Source organism: Symsagittifera roscoffensis, chromosome 3 (assembly GCF_963678635.1).
Source record: "Symsagittifera roscoffensis chromosome 3, txSymRosc1.1, whole genome shotgun sequence".
Classification (NCBI taxonomy): Eukaryota; Metazoa; Xenacoelomorpha; order Acoela; family Convolutidae; genus Symsagittifera; species Symsagittifera roscoffensis.
Window position 1 is genome coordinate 56088661 of NC_087064.1, and position 25844 is coordinate 56114504.

General features: G+C 34.9%; 1 protein-coding gene across 4 annotated transcripts; it reads right to left on the reverse strand.

The window, feature by feature from the left end:
* LOC134841180 (synaptotagmin-1-like) lies at positions 1-25844 on the reverse strand. 4 transcript variants are annotated; one of them, XM_063857005.1, is made up of 6 exons: positions 25485-25844; positions 7132-7326; positions 4521-4933; positions 3573-3843; positions 3030-3267; positions 1-921 (listed from the first exon to the last, which is right to left on the reverse strand). In XM_063857005.1, exons 2-6 carry the CDS (start codon positions 7262-7264, stop codon positions 732-734), a joined length of 1245 nt encoding a protein of 414 aa, XP_063713075.1. In that variant the 5' UTR covers positions 7265-7326; positions 25485-25844; the 3' UTR covers positions 1-731. The 4 variants fall into 4 exon arrangements, with proteins under 4 accessions (XP_063713075.1, XP_063713073.1, XP_063713076.1 ...); XM_063857003.1 differs by lacking the exon at positions 25485-25844 and adding an exon at positions 24972-25446; XM_063857006.1 differs by lacking the exon at positions 25485-25844 and adding an exon at positions 19198-19388.

A 25844-nucleotide genomic window follows, 5' to 3' on the forward strand; every position in this document is an offset into this window, starting at 1 on the left:
TCGACAACCATTATTGAAAATTGAATTCGATATGAATTTGGATTCATATAGATCAATGACATTAATTCAAATTGTTGGTGACTCATTTTTGCGATTAGCACTTTTTATTTATTTTATGGGCGATTACAGTTATTTGATGGCGTAATGTTTAAATTATTGTGAACTACCAAAAATAAGTTACAAGAGCACTAAATCTAAGCATTTAGCAAATAAAATTGAATATTTGATAGAATATAAGGGATACAATATCAATCCAGCAAACATACATAGCTTATTGGTACTTTCAATTTTTACATCTAAGGTGTATAGGTTTTTAATTAGAGGTTTTTATCATCCTGAAAGAATTATATAAATTTAAACAAATTTCAAAACGGATTTATTTTTCTATCGTCCTTTTGGAACTTCCTTTCGAGCTGACAGCTTTTCTTATTTTCTCAAATTCTTTTGATTTTTGCGTTCAAGTTAAAAGCAAAAATGTACACTTAACATGCACCCATGAAACTAACTGCCAAAAATTTCAAATCGAGTTTTTCCGCCCCGTGAATTTAGTTAATCCTCATGTGTTTGGTGATCACACGTCGTTTGCATAAGGCCAGTTAATGTTTTGGTTCCAACAAGGCGTCTCTTTTTGATCTTCCGAGATTTTGAACTATTTTTTAAGCAATTTTGTGAAGCAGTTTGTGTTTTAATTCCCATCAGCACCTAATCACATTTTCGTCTTATTTAGTTGTCTACTTGTCGCCGCCTTCGATTTCCTGAAGCGTATGCCACTGGGCTATGGGTCTCCTAGGGGCGTTGATCATGTCAGTCCAGTGACGCAAGCCCGCTCCACTGGCCGTGTAGCCGACGTGAACTAAGCCGATGGCGTCGTTGCTTCCCAATTTGTCGTAATCGTACACAGTGATTCGCAGTTCAGTTTTACTGAAATAACGAAAGTTAGCTAAATAATTTTTGGATCTTATCCAGAAACATAAGCCATCGAGAGTCTTTATGGACAAAAATTCGGTATATTTAGACTTTTTCGACCAAATTTTGGTATTTTTCGACTTTCTGGGCTCGAAAAAGTGTGTTCGACTTTGCTCGACTGAATCAGGATATGCTTCAGTTTTCTCGTCCAAAAATGAGTATGTTTCGACTCTCTCGACCAAATAAAACGTCCATAAAAAGTGCTTTGACCGGCTAGGCTAAAAATTCGGCTTTCCTAGCCAAAATAAAATCGGGTCCGAACTTCCACGCGTCATCTCAGAGATGTCTAGATGATAGAAGAATGATAAATTCTACACTAAGTATCATGGTTGTATCTGGTAAGATGAAAGTGGGATCTACTTAACAATCCCCCCCCCCCTATTGTACCTACTAAAGAATCTCCCCCCTTTCTTGAAAGGGGGGAGATTATAGTTAAGTAGATCCTGAAAGTGTTATTTTGTCCCTTTGTTAAGAAATGCTTGTCTCAATTTTCAACAGTATTTTTTAAGCTAAACATTCTTCATTGCAAAACGGAAAACAAAAAAATGGAAAGCGTTCATCTCGAAAGATCATAAATGACCGTGTAACTTTTGTAAAATAATGTAGTGTCCGGTAAGATCAGATTTTGGAGGTTCGGTGTAGAAGTGGGCTATTTCTTACGGATTTTCTGTTTGTTAAAAAAACGAGATGAAGACGAATGCATATAACATTTTTATGAATACCTGCTTGCTAATGAAGTATATTATTGCGCTAATGAGACCTCAACCTGCTTCTAATTACGTACCAGCAGTGCTTATTAATCCAACTACTTTTGAAATTATTAATTCGTCTGCTAATGCGCTTGCTCATCACAATACTAGATGAAGCGTTTTGAGGAAAATTAGTTTTGAAATTTCAAAAAATTGGCTTATCATTGATTTTTAAAGAAAAATATTTATATATAGTTCCATGATAATAACAAATTTTAAGGGATTTTTTTGGTCTGTCTCTATAGAGTTCTAAAATAATCGATTATAATGAATTAATAATCGTATATGAAGCAATTAAAGTTGAAATCAATTTAATCAAATATAATTGATTATAAGGTATTATAATTTATTATAACAGAGTATTATGGATTACAATAGATTTTTATGAATTAGAGCCTGGGCTTTCAAAACCTTGCGAGTTAAAATTCGAAACTTGAACGGTGCAATCTTTAAATTGAGTTTTATTTTTGACTACATCAAAAAGTTGTACCCCCCACCATTTACCCATTACTTCAATTTACCGTAAAATTGTGTTAAAATATCACAAACGCGTGCTACCGCCCTTACACACACACACACCTATACCCCCGTGACTACAGACCTTTACGCCCTCCCCCTTAAAAATCATACGGGGGTGCGAAGTGTTTGACGTGTATGTATGTGGGGGTGAGAAAAAGGGCAGTAAGTGCTAAGGTTTGGGGTGGTGTAGGTGCGGGATGGTGAGGACAGGTGTGTGTGTGTGGGTGTGGAGGGGGTTAGGCTAGGTGGGGGTGGGGTAGGTGGCGTGGGGGTTGGTGGGGTGGGGGTAGGTGGCGGATGGAAGAAGTGGGAGTAGTTTTAGGGTGATGAAGATAAATTTGGAGGTGTTTAGCTTGGGTTTTAAAATTGAGAAAACCTGGACTTAAAGTGAGAAGGATATGCTTTCTTCAAAAATTTAAAATATATGACTACGTTTAGAAATCGAGTAGGCTGAGAAATGCCGAAAAAGTTTTGCGGAAAATTTGGAAAAAAAATTATACAGATTATAGCCCATTATAATAGGTTTTAAATGGATTATAATCCTCAAAAAATAATGGATTATAACGGATTATAATCAATTGCGTGGTAAAAAGTAATTTTAGTTGGTTATAATTGCAGCATTTTTTCATTTTTTAACACGAAAATCGACTATTATGCATGGAACCTCTTGTGATACTCCGGCAAAAACTTGCCTATATTATATGAATCTTATTAGACTATCAAAAAATGGACCCCTCGCTACCCAAAGGATACGTTTTTCTATAAGAATGCCAGCGTGTAAATTGTATGTGGGACCTGATCTGCTCGAAGGGTACTTCGAAGAGGAAGCTCTCGTTAAAGTAAGGGTTTAGTGTCCTCTTCTTGATCGTCGTCTTCTTCTTCTTCAATCTCTTCCCACTCTGCATCAGTTCTATCTTCACAAATGGGTCAGAGAGTCCCCCCACGTCCATCTTCTTCAGGTTCTTAGCCTCCAGCACATTCACCGTCAGTTTGCCCGCCTTGGGCACGAAACGAAGCGAGAAACAGAGGTCACCTGTGATCAAACATCATTGAAACTCAAGTCACTTAATGTGCTGAAAGGCAACCAACATGCGCTCAAAGATGAGCATAGTTTCTGGCTCAGCCGAATTATAAAGTTAATTTTCCAGCAGTGTTTTCTGAAATTTTTGGAAATAAAACATAATGGGATCACATTCAATCTCAATTTGAGGCTGAAAGTTGCTGAATCTTATATGTGCGTATTCATAATATTACATTTTCTGAGAGTGCCGAGAAAAATATTCTGACATCTTCTGATACGATTGAATGGACAAAAGATGGTGATCTTAATTGACTTACCGAGATATTCTTTGTCGTCATCGGGAGGACTCAACGCTTTAGTTGCCTCAAAAGTCTGGCCCAGGTCAATCGAGTTCAAATTCAACTTAATCTGGCCAATCATATCGTGCTTGGAGAACCGATCAAAATCATACACGGCCAACACCAGTGTCTGGCCTCCTATCTCCGCGAAGGGCACTTTGAACTGGAAACTCTCGTTGAAAATCGGGTTCAAAGTCTTCCTGTGAACTTTGGTCTCTTGCTTCTTCTTTTTGTCGGGCATGAGGTAGATCTTAATAAAAAAAACGAAGTTTTGAAGTTTTATTAAGGTTAAGAATGAATTTCAATTTGCTGGATGAAACATTGACATTTACAAATTATGAAACAACTAACAGTAGCCGTTTGATGTGTAAGAAGCACATAATATTATGACCACGGTAAATTATCCATTATAAAAAAGTTTTTTTTTCGAACGAATTTTTCTGACGTTTTCATAGGCACCAAAATGGATTGATTTTGTTTTCGACATAATATAAAAGACGACATGATATAAGTTCCAATATGGTTTAACCATACCATATTTTAAAAAATTAAGGGTTAGTATTTACGACCTTGAAAACAGTTTAAAAATTCCCCTGCTGAAATCAATCTGCAAAATGGAAATATTCGGACCAATTCTTTAAACATCGTGTTGAAATTCAAATCACAACGAAAAAGATTTTGAATTGATCTACTAAACAAACCCATCTGACGTTGGTTTTGGTTTATGGACTCTGATTTTTCGCGAGAAAGAAAAACAGTTTTTTAAAGAATTAAGACCTGGGGTGATCGGAACTAACGACCCTCCAAAGAGAGGTGGAGCATTAGCCATATCATTACCGTTCCAAAATTTCCTCAAATTCTCAATGAAAAACATTCGTTAGCATTATTTGATTGATGAGTATCTTGCATGGAAGAGATCGATTGTACCTTGACATAGGGATCCGAGGTTCCACTCATGTCCATGCCTACGAGGTCTGTCGCTTTGATGATGCCGATAGTCAGTTGATTAGACGTGAAATCATAATCCACAGTGTAGTTCAAACTACCCAAAAACTGTGCCTTTTCATCCACTTCTTCCTTCTCCTTCTCCACTTCCTCGACTTCATCGTCATCGTCCTCGTGTCCTAAGGGCTGCTGGCCGAAGTTCACATCACCGCCTCCTTTGCCAAGGAGTCCCTTCTTCTCCGCCTTTTTGCCCTTCTTTTTCTTCCTAAGGAACTTGCAGCAGAGGAAGTAGAGACCGAGGAGAACTGCGCCTATCACTAAGATGATTATGCCGACTGTTATGAAGTGGGGCAGGGGCACACTGTCTTCTGCTGTTTTGAGCAGTTTCTTCGACTCTGCAACACAAAAAAAGTTCAATTTAGTTTTAAACTTCCCTTTCTTGGAATTTCAATTTCAGAAATAAAAGTGGTACCCGCGATGGTAAACCGTCAAAAGGTTTTGAGAGATTGAGAATCTTTGTTTTTGATATCGAACAGTATTTCAAATAGAATTGGCGATTCGAAACCTGAAAACGAGGTGTGCTGGCATACAAGTGTTCTCTCAAACGATGCAGATTTGTTTTTGTAATTCTATACCTCTGTAACTAAATATAGCTTGGAAACAATTGATTGGATTCTATTGTTTTACATGGGAATCGAGCTGGGAGTCGAGTTCCCAGTGAAGTGAATTGTTGTAATTGGGATACTTTAGAATCAGGAATAAGTCACTTCTGCCTCATTTACAAACAACAATACTACAAGAGTTTCGAAAGTCCCCGGGTCGAGGTCCCAGACTCATGTCCAGACTTTCGCGACAAAATTTTGGCATGTCCAGACTTTCCAGACCAAAATTAGGCATGTCCAGACTTTGGCGACCAAAACATGGCATTTCCAGACTTTTGCGACCATGATGATCCGTCGCGACTATCGCGACCGAAGCGGAGGTGGCGCGACCAAAACATCGCGACTCATATTTGGTATGTCCAGACTCTCGCGACCGAAAAACTAAGGCGCGACTTTCGCGACCGAGGCGGATATGGCGCGACCCTGCGGCTCAGGAAATGGCGTGACCGACGCGACCAAACCTAGCTATTTCCAGACTTTCCAGAACAAGATGGAGACGGCGCGAATTTCCAGACCAACATGGAGACGGCGCGACTTTGAAAAAGTTATTCAGAGCTTTCTCGACCGAGGTGGAGACGGCGCGACTTTCGCGAACATGGTAGATACGGCGCGACTCCAAAGGCAACGGCACGACCGGCTTGGCCAGCGCGACCAAAATGTGCACTTTCAAGACTTTCGCGACCGAGGTGGAGACGGCGCGTCTTTGCAGACCGAAGCGGAGACGGCGCGACTTTTCAGACCAAGGCGGAGACGGCGCGACTTTCCAGACCGAGGTGGAGACGGCGCGACCAATATTATATTCCTCGCGACAGAGGTGGATACGGTGCGACTTTCCAAACCAAGGTGGAGACGGCGCAACTTTTCAGACCAAGGCGGAGAGGGCGCTACTTTCCAGACCATCGCAGAGACGGCGCGACCAAAAAATCATTTCTCGCTACAAAGGCGGAGGCGGCGCGACTTTCCAGACCAAGGAGGAGACGGCGCGATTTTTCAGACCAATGTGGAGACGGCGCGACTTTTCAGACCAATGCGGAGACGGCGCGACTTTTCAGACCAAGGCGGAGACGGCGCGAGTTTTCAGACCGAGGCGGAGACCGCGCGAGTTTTCAGACCAAGGCGGAGAGGGCGCTACTTTCCAGACCATCGTAGAGACGGCGCGACCAAGAAATCATTCCTCGCTACAAAGGCGGAGGCGGCGCGACTTTCCAATGTACTAATGTCCTTCAATTTTTTTATTTTGCTAATCCAAGAATTTTTTGACCTCATCTGTAATTCAAAAGGTTAAATCGAATGAGAGGCATTATTCTAAAATTATTTTTTTTTCATTCATAAAGATGTTTAGCAAGAGATTTAAGAAACCTTTTTATAGAGTTCATATCAAAAACACAATAGAAACAACAAGAGTCTAAAACAGTGCAATTTCTGAGCCAAAAATTGGCCCTCATTTTCATCTTTTTTGGATAATTTGGAAAGATTTCGAAATTTTGCTGCTTTTTTGGATTCTGACGCATTGATTACCCAGAAAGTCATTGCTTCCACCATAAAATGGGAAGGAATTTTTCATTCGGGTTCATTTTTTAGTCTTTTTTTCTTTTTCACGTTGAATCATGATCCTCAGACAAGCCTTAGATGAGCTTGGAGAATATACTATGAAAAAAAGCTTTAGTTGGGATCAATCAAAATTTCAGAAATTTAAATAAACTTTCTTGGCGTTGAAAAAAAATAGGTAAGTTTTTTCGATTTTCTTAGCAAGTAGATAAAGTACAATGTATAAATTTGTCAATTGTTTGATGAAGTTATTCAAAAGACCTTAATCAATCAAATCTTGAACATATTGTTTCGATGTGTTACTTGGCATATTCTGCATTATTTGTTATCTTGGTAAATATCAAACAACTTGATCTAAATGGAAGAATACTTCGAAAACTAACCTTCGATAGCGGCGTTTCCAGACTCTTCTGGCGGTGATGGTCCCCCCGTGGAATTGGCTTTAATTTCACTCGGGGGGTTAGCGGGTGGCTGGGCCTGGGGACTGTTATTACCGCTTTCGGATGCGGACGCCATCAGAAACGCACTCGTCTAGCGCTGCTCAACTAAATTTCGATCAGCTGTTGTTTATACTAGAGCTGAAAAAAACAATTGGTTGATTCAAGACAACTTAATTGATTATTGATTCGAATACCACGTTATTCCAACATTTACACGATTATTTTTTGTTATTGTTCTAACTACGTCACTGAAAGTGACTGTAAGGAGCTAAAGCGTACGGTGGGTTTCAGAATGATTTTAGACTCCTTGTGAAAAGTTTCTATGTGATCAATAAAACTCAAAAATTGTCTCAATGTCGAGAAAAACTGGTCTGAATAATTAGCTCTTTCGACTCACAATTAATGAAAAAGAAAATATTCTTCATTTCAATGATGAACAATTTTTCCTTTAGAAACATGTGAACGGTTGGTAGTTGTTTTTAGGGACTCTATGATCTGTGAATATATAATCGCAAAGCTTTTTTTGAAAAACTTGAATGAAAATTTGTTTATATTGTCTTGGCTACCGAATTATTAATTTCAGCAACTACGTACTTTTGTGATACAAATTCAAGGTTCTCTGTTCTGAAGTATAAAACTAGTCCATAATAATTTATCGCCGCTTTTCATCTATTGAATTTGACTAAAGATACCAGCAGAGAATAGAAGTTTGAGCCAAATTTTGGACATAATTTAGCTGAAATAGGTTAACTAGTTTACTCTTTCCTGAATTACTTGAAATTTTGATCAGTATAAAAAACAGTTCAGTTAAAAAAAACTGAAACCAATCCCGCACTTAAGTTTTACGAATCATCCGTGAAATTTAAGTGCGGGATTGGACTTCAAATGGAATATATCTATTAGAATGGATTTTGTTGCATTGTGTTCCAACGGAAATAATTAATTATAATCATGACAACAGGTCTAAAAATGCAGCAATTAATGACAAAATTTTAGACAATATAATCCCATTGTACTCAATTTTTATGTTACACATCGAGTACAACGGGATTATATTGTTCAAAACTTTAATCTGTATATAATCTGTACCAAAATATGCACCTAAAATGGATTTTGGGTGACTATATTTTTTGATTAAGAAAGGTATAAATTGCAGTCGATTATAATCGATTTGATAGAAAAAAAAATCCATTATTTAGTGGATAAAAACTAATTTGCCTTTACTGTAGATTTTGCTAGCGATGATCGATTGCAATCTTAGTTTTGCCAATGCGGGAAGCTTAGGGTGCAACAAGGCTGTCAGATGGGTCAGGGTGCAATCTCCGCTACGAACAGTTTCTGCCGCAACTTTTTGGCTGTACTGTGTTGCTGCATCGCCACGAAAAAAAAATTCAAAAAGGATGGATTTTGCTTGTAAACGTTTTTAAAAGAGAGGCGTTCGAGAAAACAAGTCCTCTGATATGTTTTTCATGTCTTCTCACGTACGCCTTTTATTAATTTTTCGTGTTTTTGATTGGCTCTATAATTTCTTTTTTATTTATACCCAAAGTCTTTAGTTTCATTTGAGTGAAATTTTTGAAAAATTAAAATGCTTACAATTAATCAATAATATCAATGAATATTTCATTGAATTCTGTTGAAAGAAAGCAAAATTATCAGTGAGTTTAATCAAAACAAGTTTTAAATAATTATGCTATGTTCTGACTGTATTTTTTCCACTAAATAAAAGAAACAAGCAGAATTTTTATCAGTTTCGAATGGTTTTTGGAGCATAATTACAAAAAACTAGTTTACAAGAAAATACGTTGAACGTATCATTTTGGTTAAGCAAAGCAGCGTTTAGCGATGAAATTGAATCAAAATGAAGATAGCTGGTTACTCCTGAATTGTCTCAATGTGATAACTTTCCTCGACACTGATTTTTTGATAGAAATTTCTAACTATAATTTAAACCATGATCAAAGGGTCGTTAAGTTATATGCCATTTAGACACTCGTGTTTGTGGGAAAAAATGACAGGCTAAAACTCACTTAAGTAAAAACACTTTTTGTCATGTGGTCGGAACAAACAATGCAAACCACTGACAAATCAAATTTTTCATTAAAAAAATTAAAATTAGATCATGATTTTTATCTTAAGTAAAATCCTAAGCAACATTGCATGAAAGAAATTCAAGGATGCCAATTTGGTAAACCTTTCAATTTCTTCTGACGTTCATTAGTGCAATTTTTTCGTGGATAAAAAAAAGTACTTTCCTCGTTTGCATGGTTGAAACTCAATTGCTGAACTTCAGTCCATTACGAGGCCAAACTGTGAATTGGATAGGCGCACAATTTGCTGCGTATTTGTAGGTCTCTGGAAGCCAGAGACAAGTCTTAAACATGTTCAAATTTTGTCGGAACGATAAAAAAAATGAAAGAATAAAAAATAAGAACAAAAAGTGCTTTCTTGTTGCGGAAACTGTTTGTAATTCACAAAACACTCAGTTTGCTCTCGTAATGAAGATTCTGTATGAATTTTTATTCGGAGTAATGAGGACTAGTCAATAAAAAAGTGTCCTTTTGAGATTTTTAGATGCATAATAAAGGACTCACAGAAATTAGAGTATCATTTAAAAAAATTGCTGTGTTCATTTCATACCTAACTTGTCTAGAACAATTTTTATCAATAATAACTAAGTCTTGGGTGTTTTAGAAAAAACGATGCTGTACTGATATTTTGTGAGCTGCTTTTTAAATCCAATTTTTATGCACAAGAAGCAGAAATCGTATTTTTTGACTAATTTTAGCTTGTTTCTGGCGCCAATTTCGGCGGAAAAAATACGCTCTCGGCTTTTTTTTCTGCCGCATAAAATCAAAATTTTAAGGTTAACAAAATTTGTAATTAATTTTTAATTCAATTAATTTGTAAGTTAATTAAAACTTTCCTCTTTTCCGCTAGATTAAATCAAAACTAAAAACCAGTTTACCTAATTTATCAGTTTACCAATTTATTAAAGAATGAGAATGAAAACTGAGATTCAGTTGCTAGCTTGACCTTCGAAAGAAAACTTTTGAACTGAAATTTTTGCTTGATTTTTGCACTGAATTTAGCCTTTTGGATTTAAAACGTGTACTCTTACAGGATTATTTTTTTGGTTTATACTTGTTAATTGACTATCATGGATGCTGAGAACGCATCAACGTCCAGTCAACAGAAGATGATGGAGGAAATAGAGGCCCTCAAATAGAAAAACGCTGATCAAAGACGAGATATCGAGTATTTAAAGAAAAAACAATACAATCTGAGTGTGGCTCAAGATGTGCAATCTGCCCCTTGAAGTTACAATTGATAGTGTTAGAGCACTAGAAAGGTACTCAAGTTCAAATGGCCTTATCAATGTGAGCCTTCCCCCTTTTGCTGCACAAGCTAGTGCAGACTTGGTGAATGACGTGGTCATTTTTTCAGGAACTATTTGAAAAAAAAATGTGAGCTCAGACGGGAATAAAGCCTGTCGTGAGTTACTTGGGGACTTTGGTGGTTCTTATCCCAGAAATATAGTGAAGTTTTTTTATTTTAAAGAAAAAGAATTTTTTTATGCAGCGAGGAGATTTTGAAACAATTCAAAAATTCGAAAAATCTTCAACTTCTGTTTCGAATGAACGATTGCCAAACGATGAGGCTGCTTTTACAAAAACTGCATCAAAGCAAGGTTTTCCTACAAGCACAAGAAACTGCGTGGTCTCTGTAAGGGTTCAAAAGGTATGGACCGGAACAGTATTGGTTTCGTAAATATAAACAAGGTGGAAAAATTGTGCAACATTTGAAATACGGTTTAAGAAATCAGGTGACGATACTCGGAATGAGGGTAACATAGACACCTCAAAAACTTCCCCAGAAGGACAATATTGAAACCAGGAGAACATGTAAAGACTTTTGTAAAGCAGATATGAGCTTTATAATTTCCTCAGTTGAATTTTGAAAAAAAAATGAGTCAATTTTGTTTATTTGTGACTAAATATGTTTTTGTTTGTTAGTCATCAGAAAGCAGAACCTAGGAGGAGTCGCAATTACGCGACTGGCTCGCAATTACGCAGCCTCACCTCGAGAAATTCCTTTTGCGATTTTCATTTTTAGTTGTTGTTTGAACAAATTGACTCGCGATGATTGTAGTTCAATTGGTTCACTCTGGCAAATTCAGGTTGTTTTTTTTATTTTTGTTTTTGTTTTCTGCATTAAACCGCGGCTCAAAGCTAACAAAAAAACTATATGGGCAAAAATAGGTTATATTTTACTATTTAAAATACAAAAACGTTTCCGGGCTGTTTTTGCTAACCAAGAATTAGGACTGCGACTTCTTAATTTTTTTTGTTTCTTTTATAATCACACATTTTTTGTCTGCTTCAGAATATCAGATCCCTTAGCAGAAATTTTAGTGAGCTACAAATTTTAGTCGAAAGTCAATCAAATTATCCACATGTTGTTTGCCTAACAGAGACATAGCTTAAGAAGAACTCAAACTCACAAGTTCCCAATTTAAAGGGCTATCACTCATCTGAACATAGCTGTCGTAAAAAAGGGGATTGGAGTTGGCGTTTATGTAAGTGCAGATAAAACGTTTCCGATTGTCAAAAAATCTCAGTGTACTGAGCTGTAAATTGTCACAATCAAATTGCCCTCGATAGCGTCGAATACTTTAGTAATCTGTTTTTACATAGTCACATGTGAGAACATAGACAAAACTATCGAAAAAGATTCATAATATCTACTGAAAGACATTAACGTTCCTGAAATGAAAGACCACACTCTGTGCAGGATTTAAATATCGGCCACTTGAGATCTAACTCCCGCAGAACAAAAATTCAAAAGATATTTCGCAGTTTCAATCTTCAGTTTGTCCAATTATCTACTGCTTCGCGTGAACAAAACACTTCTTAATCACTGATTGATGTTTTTACAGCAATTATAACAAAAACTGTGCGGTTGAAATAACAAAAAAAACAATAATAGATCACTTTACTGTTAAATTGGAAACAAAAATTGCAATTGATGCTGTGGAAGGATATCAAATTCCATGTAGAGCTTGGTAAATTTTACGCATATATTTTTCAAGTGAGAGGCTGATTTTTCGTTTTCAACATGCAATGTAGAAATCAAGCAAAGACTAGGACTTAACAAATTGCAAGTCGACTTGTGATAGTTTTGTTGAGTTGTTGGATCGCCAAAACTCACGGTTCGTTCCAGAAAAACTGGACACTAAAAAACCATAAAAAACTGGACAAAAACCGAGTAAAAAATTTGGGAAGCAAACGAAACAAACTCTAATGTGATAAGTTGCATCTTAAAAGCCAAGAGTTTAAAAAACTGTGAATAAAGGAATCGGTCAAAGTTTGTTAAAAACCAAGCAAAGAGAGAATACTATCAAAAAAAGTCAGCTGCAAATCGAAAAAAGAATGCCGGTAGTTCTTTAACGTTCTCTCGGAAGTTATTGGCAAAAATAAAAAATCCAATTTGCCTAAAGCTTCTAAATAACCAAACTCTCACTTCTTTGGTCATAGAAAAAACTAATGCAAATGAAATATCAAACATTATAATTTGTTTCCTTTCAAATTTTCTACGAAAGCTTATGATTTCAATATGTTTGCTCTGAAAAGGCTGAAGTTTTCTATTGTGCCAACACTTACAAACATCCCTAATCATTGCTTATTCAGTTTATCCCGATGTTTTGAAATTTGCTAAGATAATGCCAATCCACATGGTTGGTGATCTCTAACAACCAGGAAATTTTAGACCCATATCAAATTTTCGCACTCTGAGTAAAGTTGAAATTGAAGTAAAGTTCAATACTTCCCACTCTAAACTGGTTATCTTGAAAAATTCAACCTCTTTACACCAACTCAATTTGGTTTTAGACAAAACTTGGGATCTATTGATGCACTAAAAGAGCTATCTTAAAGCTTTTGGGGCATCTGAAAAACAGATCTAAAAATGTTGATTTGATTTTTTCGGTTTTGAAAAAAATGTTTGATACAGTTGCTCATTCAATCTTACTCAAAAAATTTCAAAGTTTTGGAATTACATGTAAAGTGGATGACTTAGTTAAATCCTATTTGAGCAAAAGAAGTCAGTATATTTTTATAGAGCTGTTGACTTCGGAAACTGAAAACATTCAGTCTAGAGTTCTATTCTTGGTCTCTATTCTTGGCCCGGTACTCTTCATCATTTACATGAGTGATACTGATACGTGTTGCAATCATCTTCATACTATTTTTTACGCTGACGATACAGTTCTGATAGAGAAACGAGACAATGACAAGCTGAACGCTGATCTGCAAGATGTGAAAATTTGGTTAATTGAAAACAAGCTATCACTTAACACTGACAAAACAAAACTGATTATTATCACAAAACTCCCAAAAACAAAAAAATGTCAAAACAAGTGGGGATTATATTAAAAATGATTTAAAATATAAATACTTAGGAGTGCATGTGATCGCAAACTGAATTTTTTGGGTACATAGAAGTACTCAAGAAAAAATTAAGTCGTTTCTCCGGGTATTTTTTTTACCAATTAAAGAAGACCTTAACTTCAAAACAACTCTTGAGAGCATACAAAAGTGAGACCCACCAAAAATTCATTATGATGTTCTGCTTTACGGAACAGCAAGTCAGGCTAATAAAAATGAGTTGAAAAAACACGCAGCATGTTAGTAAGCTTGATGTTTCGTAGGCAAATTTTTCTGTCAATAAAAAACATTAATTTTCAACATAAATTAATTTCAACAAAGAAATTACACCAAAATGAGGCTTTGAAGCTCTCAAGCAAAATATAACGTAGAGATAAAATAGGAATTGTAAAAAAAATTTCTGAAAGAAGATCTGGATAAGCTCGATAGTAGTAGGACTTGTTCACAAAAATAAGGCTCGAGGCAAAATGTATTGACAATTGATCAACATTAAAGAGCGCGGATTGAATCTGTTTTTAAGCAATTGAATTTTATTTTTAAACTTTATCCGGATTCTATCAAAAGTGTTTCGAAGGGCAATTTGGACCAATTTCAGCATGTTTGTCTCGACAATTATATTCTGGGTTGTTCGGTTTTTTTTCTGATAAATTTTGTGGAATTAAATTAGGATTACTAGGCTAATTGTAGTGTTGTTTTCTCGAGGCTTGGATCATTTTTTAGCAAATAAACTTCTAAAATTACCAAAAAAGTCTAATGTTTCAATCAAAAGAATTGAGAATGACTTTTAACTATTCTGCTTTCTGAGAAATTCCTCGACAGATTTCGTTTGAAATCTTTAGGATGCCCTCTCAAACCTCCATCAATCATAAGTTAATGAACTTGATAATTTGTACATAATTGGTTTGAAAACAATTGATTATTATTACGATTATTTTCTTCACTAAAACGTGAGTAGTACGGGTCAAAATATAAGCTTTAAAAACACAACATACTACGCTAGATTTCAAAACAATCACAAAAGCAAATTACAGCAAATGACAAAACATATGAACCTTTGTAACGTTTTAAAAAGAATGAACGGGTCTCCCCTTACCGTTTTTATTTCCATAGTTAGAGCCCGCACCGAAGTTTCATGGATAATAATCGATTATATTGGATTTTTGTTGACAGTCTCAAAAAAATTACAAAAATAATCGATTATAATTGATTTAAAATGGATTATAATGATACTATTTTTCTAAGCAAAATAATCCGAATATAATCGATTATAATCGATTATAATCGATTATTTTTGGAAGAAAATGAAACTTGTTTTTAAAGCAAAATAATCCATTTTTAATCGATTATAATCGATTATAATCGGTTATAATTGCGAATTTCTTCTTTTACATTTTCAGGAAAATTGTTATCAATGTCAGTTACTTAGTATGGAATAAATTAAATTCTTTTCAATATTTTTTCATAATTTTTTTGACCAGTTTTTTCTTCAAATTTTTGAAAAAAAGTTTTGAAATTGTGCGACCTCAAATTGACTTTTAAATACGGAGTTAGCTTCAATTATGACAAAATATGAGTAATTCGTATAATTTGTATTTTTATACCCTGGAACTTTCGAATTTTCTTGATTATTCAACGTTAATTCTTGATTGAATTACTCTTGGACGGAATTCTTGGTTATGATACCCTTTCCAGAAGGGTCACTCATAGTTATTCCAGAAATTATTACTTGAATTTTATGGTCGGGGCTGGCAGCTATTATGGTAAATGGTTTTCGCGAACAGAAAAGACTGGTTAAATTCATAAGATTTTAATTCTACTTCACTGGGGGGATTGAATTATGCATCCTGTAAAACTTTTAAAAAGTCTTCTTTGTTTGTTGAAACCATTTACCATTTTTTCTGCCCATCCCGACCGAGATGTTTTCAGCTGCATACCAAATTGTAGAGCGGAATTTTCTGAATATAATGGGATTTGAAAAAATCTTTGAAACGGACATTTCCGCTAGATTCCGGAGCTTCAAAATAATTTTTTTTTTAATTTTTCCAGTATGAATTTGCTAAGAAATAAATAATTAAATTGGAGAATTTTTGAATGGAGGGGGATGTTTGAATGGAGGCGGGGATATTTAATTGGTGGCGTGTCACGCAGCCGAATAGCCGAAAAATAATTTCGTTCCCGGATTGCAGAAAAATAATTTCGTTCATAAAATCCTACCCCTCCATAGTTTAAGAAAACCAACAAACTTAGTTGAAAAACATTGTTTTCTTTTTTCTTATTTAGGGTATCCCTTTCTCAACACCCCCTCCCCCCGTCCCCCCAATCGAAAATGTAATGACAACACAGGGGCGGATCTAGGATTTTCTCAAGGGGGGGGCAAATGCAAATGTTTAAAATTGAAACCAGCCAGAAATTTTGCAGCAAAGCCAAGGATGCAGAAAATTATCTGAAATAATAAATGATGAATTCTCATAACAACCCTGGGTAAATTTTTACCCAAGAAGTTTTAGGGTTTGGAAAATTTTTAGGGTTTGTCGGCTGAAAACGGATATCATAAAAAATACAAAAGTGGGACCCTTTGGTTGGTGAGGGGGGGGGTCGACTCCTTGTGTAGTAGTCGGGCTTTTGTTGTTAATTAATTGAATGAAAGTAAAAGTATTAAAAGTAGGTTTTGACTGTGTTCGACTTTCGACTTATGTTTTGACTTTCCCTGACTAAAGTTTTGATTAAATTAACAAATTAGAATCGATAGAATAACTGTGTTGGTATATCTTCGCCTCACATCCGAAATTTATGGCTGGAGCATATGTATGTATGGCTGAGCATTGACTTTTATTTAAAGGAATTATTTCTTTATCATCATCATCATCCTAGCTAACTTAAAATTTTATTTTCAGATTTCGTTTGTCTTTTATTTATTGCAAAACTTATTTATTGCTTGATTTCGTGACTAAAAAAGGTCAGTATAAATTTTGTGTTCAGTCTTAGCTTATGACAATAACCATCGAATGTGAGTAGTATAACAACCTAGCCATTGAAGATGGGGGGTAAGCTAACACAAAACATTTAAGTGGTGGGGGGAGGGTAGAGACAACCATATGACAACATTTAAGTTTTTTAAAATCTTTTTAAGGAAATTTCCCTGGAGTTGAGATCTGCCTTTCATCCGAGAATTCAGAAAATGGAAGTGACTCGTTTGACTTTTTCTTGACTAAGATTATAAAGAAACATATGGATAAATTGAGCAATCTCCCCCCGCTCTCCCCCCAAGAGGTACTTGAGACATGTCGGTCTCTGTAACCATGATATGTGCTTGTTGTCAATTTATCTGGCAGATCTTTGGTCGAAAACAAAAAATTGCGTTAAGAACTTCTAATGCTTTTTTTTTAAAAAAAAACCACTGCTATGAAACCTTTATATCATGTTCTATAATTTTGAACTTTGCACTTTACTTGAGTTTTTTTTCAGTTCTGGTGTTGAATTGGTTTATTGAGTTAGAAAAGAATTGACCCATTTTTTGCAAACTGAAACAATTTTTCTTAATTTTGAAGGTTCAAAGATTTATCAAAAAATTTATTCGTCTGTGTTTTAGGCTCTGAAGCGGGATCAATGAAAAGAAAAATATCACCAACCAATGAGATTAGAGAAAACGAAGACCGAGATACGAGTGTGAAAAGTAACGAGACCGCAACTTTAAAATTTATTTAATTTTTCAAAATTTTCAAATCGTAAATTGCTCCTTTATAATTTGTTTTGTAATTTTACATCTTTTGCATGCTTTTTAAAAGATGAGTCGTGAGATAGCTGATTCCGAACATAAAGCAAATGATTGGCTTTTCAAGAGTTTTTTTTGAAAAAAAAATGGATTATAATCGATTATATTGGATTTAGGGTTGAAAAAAAAATCGATTATATTGTTGAGAAAAATGGATTATAATGGAATATAATGGATTTAAATTTTTCCAAAATAATCGATTATAATCGATTAAAAATCCATTATGTGGTCTAAATTTGACATGATAATCGATTATATTGACAACATTTTAGTCAATAAAAATCCATTATAATCGATTATAATGGATTATAATGGATTTAAATTTTTCCAAAATAATCGATTATAATCGATTAAAAATCCATTATGTGGTCTAATTTTGACATGATAATCGATTATATTGACAAAATTTTAGTCAACGAAAATCCATTATAATCGATTATTATCCATGAAACTTCGGTGCGGGAGAAACCTCTGTTTTCGGTACGAACTGGTATATTTTTTCGGAAGTTTTTGGCAATTCGACTGAGTCGAAATTTACGATTCTTGACAAAAAGGATAGCTATGATTGATTGAAGCATATCTTGCTTGGACTCAAGCGAAGTCGAGTTCATTTTTAAGGTCGAGAAAATCGAAATATACCTAAATCCAGTCGAAATGCTCGAAAGTCGCAAATTTCGTCAAATTGGTCGAAGTGAGCAGCGGGTCTTGAAACCAGCAAAAGATCTGGACACGTTTCTTTTAGTTCAAAAGATTAGCGACGTTTTTTACGAGTCATTAAAAAATACTGTGCTCATTCGCGAAGACGTTTTTCAAACAATTGACAAAATCAATAATGAAGCGCTCGTGTTTAGTTTTGAAAATAAAAGTTCTACTTACTCAAAAGGTGAACACAGTCGAAGCAGATAGCAAAAACGGACCGAATATAATCAAATACACATTCTACAGGAGGGTATGAAATATAGATGACGGTAAAAACAAATGGGCTGAATTGAATTAGTTCATTATCTGTCCATGACAATCTCCCTTCATTAGAATAATATGATGATGACGCACCAAAGGCAAAATACCTTTGTATTCGTTAGTAAAACATTTTACAGTCCAAGTCATTTGGATATGAGTGTTTAGTCTATAATTTGGGAAGCTATAGACAAACAGACTAGAAAAATTCTGTTACAGACTGTTCCGACCAGAGATATCACTTGAAAAAAAACTGAAATCTAAATAAGAAGGAAATAATTTTTTTTCCGAGTACTCCCCCCTTTTTGTGGGTATAAGGGAGATGTCTGAAGTCGTCAGATATTTCTGGCGGACACAGTTGAATTTCAGATTGGGTAGAGACCAAAGTAGGATCCGCCTCCACCCCATCGTTCATTTTAATTTAAATCTAATTAGCGCTGCATGTAAAATGCTCTATTCTGATTGGCTGAAAATTCAAACTTACACCCAAGTTAACATCCTCACACCTAAACGGATATGGCGGGGGATGGGGGGGGGGGAGGATGTTAACTTGGTCCCAGATTGGTTTTTTCCCAATACTGGAATTTTTTAATTTTTTTTTGTTTCGGACCGCAGCTGAAATGGTTACATTTTGATTAACCATTAGGTCATCTATGAGCTTCCCATTTGGAAATTGAAATTTTCAGAGAAAAAAAATCAAAGACCTCAGGCCATGGGATGCTCCCTAACAAACAGACTTTTAGAAAAAAAAAGTAAAATTGCAAAACTAAGTTAAAAGGAATGGTTGTTAACCATTTACAAATAACAAAAAATAGATGATAAAATTTGACTAACGTTCAAACGATTTGACTGGTAAGTTTCTTCCACCTTATTTGTTTGTCGTACAAGAAAAATTAATATGTTCAATCTGCAGTTTTTTGCTGCATTTTAACTTCCAATCTTTTTGGGAGAATGCAATAATTAGTTCTATTTTCTAGCTCAATTTGCTTTTTTGGGGCCCGCTAGTATCGACTAAACGTCACTGAGTCGTGCAATTAAATACATTTGCCGTACCTTTTACTGCTTTTGCTATAAAGACCAAGAAAATTCCACCCTGTGTTCAAGCTGGCAACACAAATGTGTAAAGACAGTTTGTTGTAAAAAACCGGCCGGCAATCGGCATATGGGAATATAAAAAAATTGGCTCAATGATCATAGAAAAAGCGTTTGCTGAATTTTTGGTAAAAATATGATTTTATAGAAGTTCAAAAAATACTACTGCACAAAGAAGACGCGTAAAAAACATATCAATTTTGTAACGAATTTTAGTTTTTCAGACATAGTCTTATAGAACATCTTTTTGAATTGTTTAAACACACTCGTTGTACAATCCTTTTTTCACATTCAGATAATATTTCCTTGAAGTTGATAACAGCTGTTTTTTTAAGAACCTTACGAGAATAATGCTTATGAGAATAAGGGTTTAGACTTTTCTAGCCTCCTTCTGCTTTTAAACATGTCTGCCTAACTGTCTGGTCCATTAGAGTTTGTGAAATAGGGCTAAAATGGCTGTTCTTAAGTATAATATGTTGTGCCGGGTGCTGGTGGTGTATAAAGATGCGTCCATAAACTGTACATGTCCCTACTAGGGTATAGGGAGATTCAAACAAAAAGCACTTTCCCTATCTGTCTCAAAGCGGAAATGAAAAAACAGGTTGCTGGGTTAATGAATGTGATGACAATGCATCCCATTTTCAAACACAACAGCGATGAAATTTCAGCCGAAATAAAAAAATAATAAATTCTATCATCTAACGCGAAAAAAAATCTGTCAGCTCCTAACTTTAAATTTATGCATCACGGCGCCTCCGTTGAGACCAACTACAGCCACAAATGGGCTATTAAAACTAAATGTCTTCACAATGCCTTTAAAGCATTTTCCCATTTGCTAGCACCTCACACTCAAAACTTCTTACATATGTTTAGTGGAACCAATACTTTTGATTGCACACATATAATTCACTGAACATGTTTCTTCATCATGGCTAAAAAATGGTTGGGCAAATTTGACGATGCATTTCTGAAAAAAGAAAATATCTATGCAATCATGCGCAAAACTCTCATATTCACAGCCAGGTTGATTTCTCAGTTGTCAACTATTTCCAACTGTTTCCAAAAGGAATATTCGTTCAAGGATACAAAATTCGGGATCTACTTAATTATCTCCACCCCCTTTTAAGAAAGGGGGGGGGGGGGAGGGGGGTGGTGGGAGAGATTGTTAAGCAGATTCAAAGTTCGTTTTTGCTTAACAGTTAAATTTTTGTTCCGACTGTCGAAGAAAAAGACGAAACATTTGGGCTCGGAGTTGTTTTTTTTTTCTGCAGAAAAATGTTGACTTTTAACTAGCAATTTTTGAACATTTTTTTTTTAAAATCATTTGAAAGGTACTGTTGTCCTGAGTTCAAATTTTAAAAAAACTACTTCACATGTAGAAGACTGCCAGGTAGGACAATTTGGGATGATTAACGAGCAAAATCTTTCAAAGTAATCGAAGCATGCTATTTGGCCAACTTAACTTAATATTTTCGGGGATTTTTCAGAATCAAATTTTTCAGAAAGCGAACACAGTGAGACTTTTAATAGACCTTAAACAATTGGGCAGTTGGGATATGCAGAGTTCTGCCCTGATACGAACTGCCTTGTTTTTTTATAGGGGTCAGATTTTTTACAAGATACCATAGGGAGGAGGAAAAGCTAACAAGATCCAAAAATTTATTAAAAAAATTTAACAAATTCTCGGAAAAAATGTATGACATGTGTTTTTACACTTTACTATTGCGTGATAACTTTCTGTACCAGAAATAGAAAAATGTGTGATTCCTGAAGCTAAAAACAAAAAGATGTGCATACGAGAAAAAAATTGCAATACTTAGAAACATGGAAACTATAAGTATGTTTAATCAGCTTCTCCACGCCATGAGAATGTACCAATGACTATAAAAAGCAACTTCAAATTATAAAAAAAAACATTATCAGAACAAAAGGTATAAGCTCTCGATCAACTTAATTTGAATGTCCCAACCACGTTTGCGTTGCAAAAAAGTCATTTATTAACCAAAAAATTAGAAAAATTTAGGTTTACAAGTTGATACAATCAGTCTTAATTGAAGAAAATTTTCAAAATTGTGTCAACAATCCCCCATGCATATTTAAATTTGACGGAGCTCAGTAGACGTCTTTATTCGTCTATGCTGCGTTTAAAATTGAAGGTGGCAATAAAATCAACCAAAATCTTCTAATCAGGCATTCTATTCTCTACTCATGCTAAATGCTACGCCTGCTTTTGAATCTAATACCTAATGAGCCAAAACTGATTCAATCAGAGTTCAGCATGATGCCCAAACATTTTTTAACAATAAATTTTTCTTACCCAAATGAAAATAGTGACTCCTTGAAATCAAATTCGAAAAGATATTTTTCCTCCAATCGTTTTTTGCAAAGTTCTGGGAGTTTGAAAATTGCTAATTTGGCTATGCGTTCGACTAAGTTATGCGCGCTGTAAACATTTTATTCACAATGTTGAAAGCGTAACGCGATTTTTAATGCGTGACAAATTATTTAGTACAGCAAAATTATTGCAAACTAAATTGAGGCTGGTTTATTGGTCGTATTAAGTTTATACGACTGATATTTTCACACTTGATCTTCGATATTGACAAAAACTTATAGTTTTCCAATACTGTTGTTTAACAAAAACTATTCGAGACCAATTAAAAGGCAGTTGGAACATTTAGGGCGTTGCCCTGGTATATGAGCAGTCTTGTTTGAATTGAGATCTCTTCACGCAATCACGAAAGAATGCAACTGTGTATACAGTGCTGATTCAAATTAATCGGACAAAGCAAAAGAAACTTGAATCATGAAGACAAAATTTCAACAGAAAAGTATGGTGAAATTTTTTTTCCAAAATTCGTGTTCAAAATTTATCACCAAAAACGACCAGTTTCGGCTTTTTTAAAAGTCAATCAAAAACTACGACAAAAATAGGAATGATTTTTTTTTCTAAAAATACGCCAAACTGAGCCACACAGCTTTTTGAAAAAGTATAATGGTCTCAGTTTGTTTAATTTAATTTATTTTTGTTTGATAGAAAAAGATAACAGTTTTACTATATGAAGTAACAAACTTTGATTAAAAACAACATTCAGACGTACGTTTTGCGCCTTTTTTGGAAAACTTACACTGGTTAGGTTTTTTTGGGCTATATAAGAGATACACTTTGGTATATTTTGTCACCAATTGAAACAAAAGCTATGGCATAATTTTTGATTGATTAAAAAAGCGTTAGGCTAAACTTTGAAGCCGAACTTCGCTAAATAAATTGAACCAAAATTAATTTTTCGATTTGATTCATTTTTCTAGACTTCTTGAATCACTTGTAATCATTCTGTATACAGTGTTTAAAATGCTATAAAGCGACCAAGAAAAAGTTTCAAGTTCAATTGCCAGAAATAATTGACGTAAATGAGTATCAAAATGGGGAAAGGGAAACTTGCAGTGGCGAGGGAGTCAAATCCATGAAGAAGGGATGTTCCCTTGCTGCCCTTGTTCCCTTGCTGCTCGGTGATGTTTCCACATTTTTTTTTGAGGTTAAGCGGGGGTAGGGATGTTACTTTAATCCCACATCCGTTGTCAGTTTTAATTGTGTTTTGTTAGCGAAATATGTTGGTACTGATAGAGCAACTCGAAGCAAATGAGCAGTATTGGAAAAACGACGTTTGAAAAAAAGTTTCTGGTAAAATTCTCAAGATACTTGCAGCAATGTCAACTTTCATGGCTGGTTTTTTCCAATACACTGATTTGTGGCTTAAGAAAATCCTTTACATCACGCTTTGCATCAATACTATGCGATAATTTCTTTAACTCAAATGTTTTTCAAAAAGCTCACTTTCGAAAAGAAACTTTTTAGGAAATATTGCTTGAATACAGCAAAGCCAGAAAAAAATTGTATGAAAAGAAAAAAAGATTCCCGAATTCAAAACATCAGCTCTGTTTTCAAAAAATGAGCAGTTTAGTTAGACTCGTTTCAATCGTACTAGCATAGTAATATGCGCGCGCGGTAGGGCGAACGTAGGTCCAGGGATTGATCCCCTATGTGAACTGATAATGATCTGATTGAAACACCACAAAACAGCCCCAAGCGTATGTATTCCTCAATTTCATCGAAAGTCGGAACAATACAGAGAAACTGGAATTATCATTAATAAAAGATCATAGACAACATTTGCCAATAGTTTTGAACATTTTGTTTTGATGCGCACGATCGTTCAGTGCCATTTACTTTTTTATTTCTGTGTTTTCTTAAGTTTTTGTTCCGATTTTCGATACGAAGTAACGGAATATTTGTGCTCGGGGTGGGTTTTTTTCTTCAGACAAACTTCGACTTTTTAACTAGCCATTTTTGACGGAATTTTCTTATATCATTCAAAAAGTATTGTTGTCTTGAGCTTAAATTGGAAAAGATATTTCTTTTTTGATCATTTTTTGTAAGCTTATGAGAGTTTAAAGGTTGCCATTTTGGCCAATTTGGGAAAATTAACGTGCGATATAATTCGCGCTATTAACGTGTAAGCGAAGATTTAATCCGACTTAGAAATTGTTTCAATTTGGTTGAAAGCAGCTTATTTGACATAATCGATTTGTTTCAAGGCGTTAAATCTATCCTTTTATACTTTATATGACGCGTGGGAGATGGTTTTCATAAAAAAATTTCAAGTTTTAGAAAAAAATAATTTTCGTTTTAATTTATTTCTTAAATTCCAGCGTAAATATTTCCAGCGTAAATAATTGTTTTCAATTCCTTCTGACAAAATCAACTGTAAAAAATTTTAGTTTTTAATTTGTAACGCTTGGCAGACATGACAGCCCAAAAACTTTTTTGATTTTCTGGCAAGGAAATGCAAAACAATTAAAAAGATTGGAAAACTCTGTGCTTTACTTTTTGAAAGTATTTAAAAAAGTTTGAAATCAATAATCTTTGACATAACTCAAAAGTTAACGCAGACGAACGATTAATTTTCATGTATTGAAATTAACACTCAAAAATAAATATTTCTGTGATCTCTTTTCGTGAAGTTATGAGGGTTCAAAGATTGCCATTTTGGCCAATTTCGGACAATTAACGCGCGATTTATTTCGCCTTATAAATCGTTCCAAATTGGTTGAAAGAAGCCTAATTGCCCTAGTTTATTTGTAACAGGGAGCTAAAACTATCCTTTTGTACTTTATATGGCTTGTGGGGGGGATGATTTTTACTTTAAAAAAAATTCAAATTTAGAGAAAAAAAATTTTCATTGATTTTATTACATTTAATTTTTTAATGCTATTGCTGCTCCATAAAACCTTAGAAGACAGTCGAAACATTTAGGGCTTCGCCCTGATACGAGCAGTCTTGTATTCATTTTGAACTCGATTTAGAGAAACAAAAACGGGTACTATTTACGATTCTCTCGCTGAATTTTTGCGAAAATAAAAATATATCAGTTATAAGATACTTAGTTTTTGGCACGACTTAAAGAGTGCTAAATTGAAATTATAACTTATTGAAGGTATAGCAAAATATAAATTACCTTTAACTTTGGGTCACAAGATCAGAGTAAGCGAGCCCAGTTTAATAAAAAAAGGGGCGATTCTCCCTTGAATAAATTGGAGAGGCGGATGTTTTTTATTCCTCAACTGAGAAAAGGGAGCGAAATTCTTCTAAGGTTTAGAGAGAATAAAAGAAGCCACGTGGTGGAATGGCAAAGAGGCGAAGACTCGACGGCCGCTGAGATATCGCAAAATCTGCAGATTTTTCCCTTTTTTTTCCCTCGGAGGGGATTAAGTAAAGAAAGAAAAGGTTTGCCTGAAATAGTTACATGTGCAGGGGAAATACATTAAATTCAACAGCAGTTAACGATTTACGACTGAGCAGTTAACATTTAAAGTACATCTATTGCTCGGTTACTACAAATGCACAGAGCGAAGAAGCGATGTAATTTGTAGCGGAAATGCAAAAATGAGGGAAAAAATGAAAAAAGGAAGAAAAATATGGGAAATAGAGCAAAACTGTGGATATTTTTCACAGTGGCGCTTCTTCTTACCTTTTGTGCGTGTTGCCAACATCAGGAAGTCATTACACTGTTTAAGTTGTGTGTCTAATCAGAGAGGAGCGAAAAAGGTCTTAAAACATCTTTTTTTTCTGCTTTTTGGCAAGAAAAAACGAATCACACCAAGCAATCGCGTAATTCACATTAAGAATTTGGTTAGAGCAATTCCCTAAATTCCAGCAACCTTTTATCAGCAGAGAGTTGTTGAGTGTAATTTTGAATTTAAAAGATATCGGATCGGACGGTTTTGATAGTTAAGTTCACGGATACGTAATGAATGAAAAGAATTTAAAAAAAAAACAGAGGAAAAAGCATACAAATTTTAAATATAGAAACAGAATCTGCAATCTAAGG